The sequence below is a fragment of the Macaca thibetana genome, chromosome 12 (genome assembly GCF_024542745.1).
Source record: "Macaca thibetana thibetana isolate TM-01 chromosome 12, ASM2454274v1, whole genome shotgun sequence".
Lineage (NCBI taxonomy): Eukaryota > Metazoa > Chordata > Mammalia > Primates > Cercopithecidae > Macaca > Macaca thibetana.
In genome coordinates this window covers 80,680,968-80,693,032 of record NC_065589.1, presented here as the reverse complement: position 1 = coordinate 80,693,032, position 12,065 = coordinate 80,680,968, and the positions used below count along the sequence as shown (strand labels likewise).

General features: G+C 38.6%; 1 protein-coding gene across 1 annotated transcript in view; it reads right to left on the bottom strand.

Annotated features, from left to right (window-relative positions):
* The window catches only part of IFIH1 (interferon induced with helicase C domain 1), a 51,879-nt gene extending 40,304 nt beyond the window's left edge, over positions 1-11,575 (bottom strand). The window contains exons 1-2 of the mRNA XM_050752300.1: positions 10,489-11,575; positions 3,550-3,718 (exon numbers count right to left, since the gene is read on the bottom strand). Coding sequence (XP_050608257.1) covers positions 3,550-3,718; positions 10,489-10,941 — 622 coding nt within the window. The 5' untranslated portion in view covers positions 10,942-11,575. The remainder of the gene's footprint in view (positions 1-3,549; positions 3,719-10,488) is intronic.
* Between the last annotated feature and the right edge of the window lie 490 nt (positions 11,576-12,065).

The following is a 12,065-nucleotide window of genomic DNA, read 5'->3' as shown; positions in this document are numbered from 1 at the left end:
TTATTCAGTGACACAAAGTTACATTTAAGGCTGAATTAATGAAAATGCAAATTTGGTAGTTTTCTTTAGCTTTGCTCTTGCCATTTTGTTTCCTCACTGTGTGTTCTGCACGAGACGTACATCTGCTTTAATGTCAGCCTATATTCATGTATTCTGAATTTCTGGGGATTTTTAAAACTTAATGAAATATTCTGTGTCCTTCCTTTCTTCTTTCCTCCATTCCTCCCTTCCAGCTTTTCCTACTTCAACTGTATGTAATGGGTATTTTATTAAGGGCTTATGTGGGTTAAAAAGAAAATCAAGAGTTTTTGCCTTTATGAAGTTGCAATCTGTCAAAGACTGATGCCATAAGGAAAAATTTCTAACATATCATTTTTTTATTATCTCATCTTAAAGAACACAGGGAAAATGTGCCCCACTTTGTATGGAAAATTTCCTAAAGAAAACTGTTGTGACTTTGGACAAGAAGAAAACTTGGCAATGTTTGCAGTTAGATATTAAGTATGTTAGGGACTATTATATTAGTTAATTATTTTGAACTCACCATATAAACATTTTACATATATTAAGTTATTTAATTTTCAAAATAAACCTACATGGTAAGTAATATTATTGTCTGCATTTTACTGAGGTGATAAGTAATATTATCTCCATTTTATTGAGGAGTAAACTGAGGCACAGAGAAGTCAAGAACCTGGCCAAAGGTCACACATTCAAGGAAGGAGCCAGGATTTGATAAGCATCAGGATCCGGTATGTATCAGGACCCAGAGTCTAAGCTCCTACATTAGTCTGTTTGTGCTGCCATAACAACAGGACCCAGAGTCTGAGCTCCTATTAGTCTGTTTGTGCTGCCATAACAAAACACCATCAACTGAGTGGCTTAAACAACAGACACTTCTTTTCTCACAGTTCTGGGCACTGGAAGTCCAAGATCAAAGTGACAGCAGGGTCAATGTCTGATGAGGGCTCTCTCCTTGATTTGCAGATGGACATATTCTCCCTGCGTCCTCACATGGTTAAGAGAGAGAGAGAAAGAGACAGATGTTTCTCTTTTTCCCTCTTCTTAAAAGGCCACAATTCTATCAGATTAAGGTCCTGTTCTTATATTCTTATGACTCATTTAAATTTTTTTTTTTTTGAGACAGAGTCTTGCTCTGACACCCAGGCCAGAGTGCAGTGGCACAATCTTGGCTCACTGCAACCTCCCCATCCTGGGTTGAGCGATTCTTTTGCCTCAGCCTCCCGAGCAGCGGGATTACAGCTGCATGCCACCATGCCTGGCTAATTTTTGTATTTTTAGTAGAGATGCAGTTTCGCCAGGTTGGCCAGGCTGGTCTCAAACTCCTGACCTCAGGTGATCCGCCCACTTGGCCTCCCAAAGTGTTGGGATTACAGGTGTGAGCCACCATGCCTGGTCTGGCTCATTTAATCTTAATTATCTCCTACTATCACTATCTCCAGATAGAGTCATATTAGGCTCCAACATATGAATAACGGGAGGACAAAATTCCATCCATAGCATTTTACCATTGGCTTCCCAAAATTCGTATCTTTACTACATGCAAAATACATTCATCTCTTCTCATCAGCCCAAGTGCCTTAACTCACTGCAGCATGAACTCTAAGTTTAAAGCCAAAGTCTCACCTAAACATTGTCTAAATCAGACATGGATGAGACTGGAGATGTGATTCATGATGAGGCAAATTCATCACCAGCTGTGAACCCGTGAAACCAGAGGAGCTACACGTTTCTTTTCCATAATACAATGGTGGGACAGGCATAGGATGGACATCCTATTCCAAAAAGGAGATATAGGAAAGAAAGAAAGGGTGATGGGTCCCAAGCAAATCCAAAACTTACTAAGGTAAATTCCATCGTATCTTAAGACTTATAAGGCTTGAGAAAAGCTCTGTTTGGTTTGATGCACTGCCTTCCAGGTCCATGGAAATGGCAGGTTCACTTCTAGGGCTCTGCAAGACAGCCTGCTCTCTCTAAGGGCTCCATCCACACAGCTTTCTGTGATGATAGCTCTGCTTCTAAGACACTGGGCAGGGTCATCCTGCCCACTGGGCAGGGCTCACTAAAACCTGAGAGACAGGCTTGCCCTTTGAAACCAAAAAGGAAACTGCCTTGGCCCCTGGGCCTGTGGTGGAAGTAGCAACCCTGATGACTTCTGAATCACTTTTTGGGGCATTCTTTCCTTTCCTTGAAGAACAGCACACATTCACAGCCAAATAGCTCTACGGTCTGGTTCTGTAGAATCCAGAAAGTCCAGTATCCTTTTCTCATTCTTCCCTGCCTTCTCTGTCTCCTTCAGTTCAAACTGAAAGTGTATTTGCTGGTATAATGTATCTCTATTCCTACCTTCTGCTGAAATGACTGATTAAGTCCATGAGTGGCACCCATGATCTTGTTATCAATTGGTTGTTCAGCCACACCCTTGGTGTTCTCTTTATAACACAGTTTCTCATTTTTTGCAATATGAATAGGCTGAGGATTTTCCAAATATTTAAATTTTGGTTCCTTTTTTCGTAACAACTCCTTCAATTAACTTCTCTTCTTTTGCATTTTACTATAAGCAGTCAGGAGAAACCAAGATGCTCCTTAAACATTTTACTAAGAAATTTTCTCAGCCAAATATCCAAATCCATCACTTGTGAGATCAAGTTTTATGCCATTTTATAAAAGGATCACCTTTCTTCCAGTTTCCAATGACATTTTTCTCATTTCTTTCTGTGACCTCACCAGAATCACCCTTAACACCCATATTTCTACCATTTACCAAAAACTCTTAAAGTCTCTATCAATTACCCAGTTCCAAAGCCACTTCTACATGTTTAGGTATTTGTTACAGCAGCACCCTACTTTTTATACCAAAGTTTTCATTAGTTTGGGTCACCAGAACAAAACTGCAATGATTATAATTAATTAATAGTTAACTTTCAATTTGTCTTTCATATGATATTTTTGGAAACATAGGATGCATACTACGAAAAGAAAAATAAGAGAGCAGTTTAAGTGAGGTTTACAAATAATGTATGAGAAGGAGCTATAAAATGTTATGTTATTACCGTCGTTGAATGCTTTTTAAAATCTCACATTAGGTAATGTTGAGATATATTGACAAAACAATCCTTTTATCAAATGCTTAATACATTGCTTAAAAATGTATAAAATGTTCAGAATAATATGCAGCAGATTTTTTATAACCACTAAAATACTTTCTTCCAAGGTATTTGTGTATATTCAATGTTAAATAATCTTGATAAAAATTTCTGGTAGTCATATCATTTCTAAAATAAGGTAGTAGAAAGAGTGTTGGTTGAACTAAAAATGGTCTTTGATCAGTTGATTTTTTCCCAGGCATCAATTTCCTCATTTGTAAAGGTGATAAAATAGATCACCTTTACAATGATGATATATCACATATGTTCCACTCTTAAAATTTTGATTCTAAAAATCTTGGTGTTTAGCATTGTGTCTGTCTGCTTTATTGAACTCTCAATCACTAGGCAGAATTGGAAAAATCTTCCTAGGTAAAATTACCTGCATTGCTTTCTGAGCAATCAGTGCCTGTTAACTCTTGGACAAGTTCATCGTTTCCTGTTTGACGAAGAACATCCAGAAATGCAGAGAACCAGTTTTCTTTCTGCACAATCCTTTTTAGTAGTTCTCTTACACCTGATTCATTTCCGTTGTTTTCTGCAGCAGCAATCTGTTGTAAGAGAAAATTAGAATTAAGTAAGATCAAACATCTTCTGAATAACCTTAAACAGGAAATACCATTTAGAAAAACTGAGCAATTAAGCATAAGTATAAATAAAGGCTTACATTGAAACATTGAAGAAAATAGCTATGTTACCTGTAGCAATTCTGAAGTTGGCAGGGATAAAAAAAAGTCTCTGGACAAAAAAAAAAAAAAAATTCTCTGGACCAAGTGTCCTTTTAAATATGAACCATTTTTTTAACTCTATTGAATTATTCAAACCTGACACCTACAAAATAAATTTTACCTCAGCCATTCCCGAATAAAGGGTAGAAGAGAAAGCATCTTTAGTTTGTAGCCATGTTATATCTGTTTTCACCAATTTCTTTCTGTATATCTAGGACTGGCTATATTTTTTCAATCTATGGAGTCTGTAAATAGGAAATCAAACATTTCTTATGTAATTCTTCTTTCTTCATGATTACCATTATGAAATAAGTAATTGCTACTGCAGATTTATGTTCTTTCCTATTCAATATTTGCACAGTTGATTATTACTATAATCAATTTTTCTCAAATTTGTGTTTATTTAATGTTATGGGAAATTTGTTTTTATATCTTTTTTTAGAAATATGGGGCAGAATTATTTTTATATCCATTCATTAGAGTCTTTAGACTTCATTTATTTTCTCTTTTAGGTTAATCTAGTAAATTCTTTTTAAATGTGGATCATTTGTGTAATCATTGTTACAGCGCATCTTCTTAGGTCATAATACAGCAATAAGGATTTGGAGGAAAGATGAACTCAAGCCATGTTTAGACATGAAAGAAGTTAGGCAGGACATCGTTAGCTTTCTGTGGCATTTAGCAATTTACTTCATCTTCCTAGACCTCGATTACAATATGTGGAAAACAAGGCAGCTGAAAAGAAATTTCGGAGTTTCTATATCTTAGCTGCACATTAGAAACAATCGTAGAGCTTTAAAAAATACTGATGCCTAGGAAACACCCCTAAAAGATACTGATTTATTTTATCTATGTTAGGAACTCAGATATTAAAGAAAAATTAAAGCATCTTATGTGATTCTATCAACCTCCCAGATAAGAAATATTGCCTTTGATATTATCAAAGGTCCTTCTCAACATTTGCCAATCTTCCACATGTAAAATTTGGATTGTTTAGTTCTTTCCTACAAATTTATGTATTTTCTAGTCCTATAAATATATTCCATAACCTTTTATGTCAGCAATTTGTTAATGTTTTTGGAACAATGTCTGGCACTAATTCAGTGTTAGAATTATTATGGATGACTGGGAAGAGTCATTGTTACAAACACCTCACCTGCACAAGCACATGCTGCATGGTCTCTACCCAAGGGATATTTCCGTCTTAATATCTAGTAGTTAAGAATGCTGTTCTAGGGGACTTGTATTAATCCAGCAGCCCAGAAGTAGGTACCAATATTAACTCATTTACAGATCAGAAATCCAAGGCACAGAGATGTTTAGTTATCTCTCTGAGGTCACAAAGCCAGTAAGTGGCAGAATTAGAATTCGATCCCAGGCAATTGAATTTAGAGGTTGAATCCTGCCTTCTTGAACTATAATTATAGCTTATAATTTTCTCCAATTTTAGTTCATTTTCTGGCAAGAAGTGGTTAAAAATAACTATTTGAACTCAGTAAATTTCAAGTGAATTCAGTCCATGTCATCCACAACATTTTCTAAGCAGATTTTTGCTCATTTTTTACCATTTTTTTTCTAACTCTCTTAGTCTCCTAGTGGAAATTCTTTGGCTTCCCTGGTGTTGTAACATCTTTATTATCATCTGCTAATTTAACAAGTAATTGCTATAGATGTAAATAAGACTAGTTTCAGTGCCTTCTTTTAACTCAGCCATTCTCATATTTTATTACCCCATCCTTTAATCAGCTTTAAATACATTTGAAAGAAGCAATCAGGAAGGATTTCCTTAAAAAGAACCAGTGAGGCACTGTAACAAATACTGTTATTAAAAAATCCCTAAGCATATTCTATCCACAAAAGTTTCTTCAACTACTAATCTATTAAGTCAACTTTTACTGTGGAATCATATTTGTCAAGCTTTCTTTGCCTTTATTGAGTCCAAGCATGTAAGGATCATGATGTCATTATTTCCTAAACATATTCTTACAATTTGAATGTGGAACTACATATATCTGTGCAATTTTAGCAGCCTCATCAAGATGCTGAATTTTTAAGAAATCTTCTCAGTTTTGGTGCTGGAAAGTACATCAACTCCCTTTGACGCAATTATGTAATTTTAAAAATTTAATCTGTTCTCCTAAAACATTGTAAAGATATTAGATCCCAATATGTAAACACAATTACAGAAATTCGTGGAAGGCAAATATTTAGATTTGAGACTGCAACAAGTCATAAAACGATTGTCACCCATGCCCCTACTCCACTCGAAGTTTTCTCTATGAAGTTAAAAATGGATGGATGTTATCATGACTATGTAGTCTATTAACACATTGTTAACTAAACTATGAAATATAAAACAAAATTAATTTGGGGATAATACAATTCAATGCTTTCATATTCTAAATTATTTGATATGTTTTTTCTTTCCAACAGAAATCAGTGAAGAAACCAATGACATTTCCATAAAGCACTGGCTTGCCAACACAATTGTACAGTTTAATGCAAATGTTTTCTTCCTTTTATAATAATCTTAGATAGCTATTTAAATATGATGGTGATTTTTTTAACCCAGCAGAGTTCAACTCTCAGATAAAAGTAAATCAAGAAGCAAAACCTGTATGTTAAAAATAAAGAATTTTAAAGAACCAGTTTCCCACAAAAAGTTAATATCTTAACCCAATGAATATTTATTGTCACATTGACATAGCTAATTTCTTAGTCATACTTTTTTTTTTTTCAAATGAAATTCTTATCCTTCCTAATTTGCCAGACAATACAATATTCTTGGGGAGATTGACTTGGGTACTCAACTTGATGTTGGGAGAACTGGACTGTTTTCAGCTGGACTAGTCATGGCATCTCTGGTTCTCCTGTGTAAAAGAAAGGGGTGTGGAGTCTCCAGGACTACAAATGCTTTGTGTTCTGAACTGGCCAGGGATGAAACATGCACCTCTCTTTAGCTGTTCAGCTTGATTATTAAGACACTATGGAAATGTTTATATGATCACTTCAGTTCCCAGAGTTCATGACTGCCTAAGTTGATGGGTGTGCCAAGTTGTAACAATGCCAAGTTGTAACTTAGCATCCTAAAAGAGGAGCAAGGCAGTACAAGGATCGCTTTATTATAATGATTGATAAAATGGCATATATATTACTGCTGAATCTCTGGTATTTAGAATAGTCCCTTGTATACAGTAGACATTCTTCTTTCCTTCCTTCCCTCCCTCCCTCCCTCCCTCCCTCCCTCCCTTCCTTCCTTCCTTCCTTTCATTCTTTCTTTCCTTCTTTCCTTCTTTCTTTCTTTCTTACAGAGTCTTGCTCTGTCGCCCAGGCTGGAGTGGAGTGGTGCGATCTTGGCTCACTGCAAGCTCTGCCTCGCGGGTTCACACCATTCTCCTGCCTCAGCCTCCCGAGTAGCTGGGACTACAGGCTCCCACCACCAAGCCCGGCTAATTTTTTTGTATTTTTAGTAGAGACTGAGTTTTACTGTGTTAGCCCGGATGGTCTGGATCTCCTGACCTCGTGGTCCGCCCTCCTCAGCCTCTCAAGGTGCTGGGATTACAGGTGTGAGCCACCGTGCCCGGCCTACAGTAGACATTCTTTCATCAACACTGATGAACACTATAACACAACTTCAAGAAAGGACAAAACAGTCTCTGTGTTTTTCTCCTGTCTTTTCACCACTAGCATGGCATCTGGCACAAAGATGCCACTCAATAAATTCAAACTGAATGAATGAATGAATGAATAAGTTTTTGGGTACTTGCTGGACACAAACCTATGTCTAAAGTCATTTTCAGAAGGCCTGCTGGAATCAGGGGCAGGGGCTAGGAAATGGGGTGGGAATCCTAAACTGAAATAATAGATCAAGTAGAAAATGTCTATGGTAAAACAGAAAAAGAACAAAAATACCAGACCATTTTATGGAAGTCTTGATTACTTATTTTAAACCATCAAAAAAGCAAATTTGGAAATCTTATTTTCATCATTCATCCATTCTTTAATGCCTAGCAACACAATTCAATACATCATGTGTTTTCAATACTTATTCCAGACACTTTCAGAAATAAATTCAATCAGTCTATCAATCAAGTAATCAATGCTTATTAAACACCAACCCTATACCTAATCCTGGTTAGGTTCTGGGATGAAAGAGGTAATTTCTTTTTCAAATCAGTATAATCTAGGGACTTTAAGAAGTATATCTCAATTGCAACATGGGGAATTTACCTAAATCTCTCAAACTTAAATTTACAAGGAAATGTAATCTGATGAATAGTAATAAAAGTCAACACCATTATCATATCAAATAGCTCTGATTTATAAGCTTTTTCATAAACACTATTTCTGATTTGATGTTGAATAAAATACTGTGAGAAATTTTATGATGTCCATTTTCACAGGTAAATGTAGCATCAGGGAACTTAAATAATTTGGCCCGAAGTAACACATACAGTAAGAAGCCAAGATAGACCTCAGATCCATGTGTTCCCCTTCTACAGTCTTATCACACTTTGCTGCTGTAAGATAAACCTTCATCAATGACCACCACCTCAATATAGATTATTCTTCCAAACATAATGCTTGCTTCTCATTGTCCACCATAGCTTATTTTTGGAACTGATAATATATGTAAAATGATGCACACAACAATTATTCCAGACTCTCACAGAGATACTATTACTTCCTAGAGAGCCTGAAATGTATAGCTGCTTAGTCTTTCGGGGCCTCCTTTGAAATGTGAATCAGAGGGAGAATTTGGGTTGCTTTGGCCTTAACTGCTACTAGTACAAGAAAGTCCCTTTACTCTATATCTTCTTTGTGTCAAATCCCTTGCATTACTGCTAGCTGCCTCCAAGCTTGCCAGAATCAAGAACTTGGATAAAATCTAGCTGGCGGAAATTCAATCCAGGCAAGACAAAAGTGATGCTGATAGGCAGAAGTATTTAGAGTAAATAGGGAGAAGTGCTGTTTCGCTGGCAATCGGGACATCATACCCACCAAACATAAACAGCTTTGTGGTGTTACTGGACTCTGTTGCTTCTGGACTTCTAACAGCTACTGTGGCTGGAAATGCCATCTTCCATCTCCAGCTGGCTTGAAGGCTGCATACTTTCTTCCAAATTAAGATTCTGCCACAGTGATGTACACATTTGTCATATCCAGCTGGACTACTATAATGCGTTCTAGCTTGTTCTCAATACACAAAACGACATAAACATTACAGACAACAGTGCAAAGTAATTTACTTGTTGGGAAAACTGGCCATCAAAATTAGATGCATGTTTGGGTCTTTGGACAGGCCCTGTGTCTGTCAAGTCTACAAAAGATCACTAACTTTATTCACTAAAGACTAAATTACATCATAGGCTATAGCCAATCAATCAAATGCCCAGAAGTTAGTAATGAATACACAAACAATGGATGAACCAAAAAGAGAGGAAAAAAATGTGAAAATCATACAGTGGTGTAGACAAAGCCTTTGACTTTTAGTCATGGCTTTATTCGTCTACATGTCTTCCAAAACAAGACTTTTGACTTACGAGCCTGAGTAAGTCAAATGCAAACAGGTCAGCATTTATACACACCTCAGTACATCTTCACTTATCAAAAAACAATTCATATCACATTTAATGTAAAGTCACCAGTAAAATTCGCCCTGTCAAAATGCCACCTTAAGAAAAATCCAGTTTCTTCACTAATATGAAAAACTGAAATTAGCAACACATTCTTTCAATGAATTGTTTTTAAATTTTGATTCTCAGAAAATGTAGAAACTTTGATTAAAGAAAGAGAAAAGGGTGTGTGTGTGTGTGTGTGTGTGTGTGTGTGTGTGATTGCAATTTACCCATTTGGGCTAAGAATAAATGGCACAATATGTAATGTGGGGCAAAGATTGGAAAACTTTTTCTCTAAAATGCCAGATAATACATATTTTCGGCTTTAAGGGCACATAGTCTCCATCCAATTGCCTTTGGAGTAGAAAGGCAGCCACAAACAATATGTAAACAAACGAACATGACTGTGTTCCAATAAAACTTTATGAACACTGAAAATTAAAAATTGAAAAATCTAGAGACCGTCCTTAGCCTGTGGGCCTGAAAAAAACAGTAGCAGGCTGGATTTAGCCCGTGGGCCGTAGTTTGCTGACCCCTGCTCCGTGCAACTACATTAAATAAGAAAAACATTCAACACTTTGGGCAAATTATTTAATCTGCCTCAGGTTTTCTCATCTGCAAAATGGAGTTAATAACATTAGGAGCCTCAGTGGGTTACTCTGAACATGAACTGTAGTAATACATTTTGAAAATGATACCAAGTGCACATAGTAAGTGTTCAATACATGTTACCTGTTAATATACATTACAATTCTAAAGTTAACTCCTTTTTAGTTCAGTGAAAAGATTAGAAAAGTAGTTCTTTTGTGTTTAAATTTTCAACATTGTCTTAAAGTGCCTAGATGTTGTCTTCTCAAAGGAAGAAACTAGATGTGCCCAAAGATGTCATGCACATTTGGAAAGGGGCAAACGCACAAGGAAACCTGCTTTGCAAAATCTGCCTAAAAGGCTAGCTCCGTCTGAACAGACACCTACCCGGTTTCTGTCTTCAATTGTCAACAGTTCCTCCTCCATGCACTTATCCAAGACGTCTCGAACTAGAAGCTTGTCCACCAGAGTGGGCTGAAGGAGGTTCAGCAGTTGGAGACATTCATCATGAGCGTTCTCAAACGATGGAGAGGGCAAGTCAGTGAGCTCAGGGTTCATGTAGCGGGCGGCCAGAGGGCTGCCCGCTCTTCGGAGGGCCTCCACGAATTCCCGAGTCCAACCAAGGTGCCAGACTCCCTTCTCCAAGGTGCTCAGGAGCAGTTCAACTGCCTGCATGTTCCCGGAGGTGGCGACCGTCCTCTGAATCTGCTCCTTCACCTCTGCAGGCAGAAAGGTCAGGTAGTCCAGCACAGGCTCCACCTGGATGTACATTTTCACCCTGGCCCTGAAGCACGAGATGAGATAGCGGAAATTCTCGTCTGTGGAATACCCATTCGACATCTTTCTTTCTCAGAGAAGGGAGAGGGTTCTCCCAAGCAGATGGTGCTGTTCTTTGCGGGACAGGTGAGATGTGCGTGCCGCTGTCCGCTGCCCACTTGGAGGAGAAGGGTCTACCTCTCTGTGCCTGACAACGACCAGGTTGCCCGCAGAGCCCTCCGGCCGGCTCGCGGGGCTGCGGTCGCACCTGGGCAGGTGGGCAGGTGGGCAGCGGGGAGGCGCGCGGGGCCGCGGGCGCGGCACTTTGGACTCTGCGGTGTGCACCCCGGGTCCCGAACCGGGTCGATCCGGCTGCACAGACTGGTAGGAGCTTCGAGTCTAGCTTTCTGTCAGGCAGTTTTTAAAGAGTTTCCCAGACTTTGGTTTCTGTTTCGATTCTCTTTTCAGGACTTTGCAAACGTAATCGGCCTAGAGGGGAGGGAGTTTCCTCAGGGAGGCGCCACCTTTTGGTCGGGGCGGGTGAAGACGGGAGGCCTTTGGTCAAGGACACCGCGGGAAACAGAAAAGGAAAGCGAATTCTCTCTGGCACCAAGACCAACACTCTAGCAAAGCTCCTCCTGCGGTTATTTTGTTTTCCCAGCGGGGTTCTGCCTTAACAATCAGGTCCTTTGTAGGTCAAAACGTGCAGTGCATAGAAGCCTGTGATTTGGGACTTTCCAATGGGGAAGTGAACAGAAACTGCCACAGACCCGGCCGTGAACAGGGAGTTACCCTCGGCTGGTGAATGCAGCAAGGCAGGCCTGGCTGAGGTTGGTGAGACTGCGAGGGACAGGTGAGAGATGAAGCTCAGAAGACATCTTTGCAGAGATGTGGAGAAGCCAGGAGGAAGTCACCTCTGTGCCCTCCCTAAAATAAACCTGACCTCCCGTGGGTTCCCAGACACTAACTTGTTTCCCTGGGAATTTGCAGCTGGGTACGAAAAAGTGAGTAACAATAAACAGTTAACTTTACTGCCTCATATTTAGATTGCTGGTATTTATGCAGCTTTGACCAGAACCTGGTAACAGATGTGGATGGCCTTGAACCACCAACTCAGCTTATACGGAAGTCAAGACTGAAGGCTTCCTAGATTCCAGCTTGTAAGTTCCCTATATTCTTTAATATACAACTTTCCTTTAATAAAACAA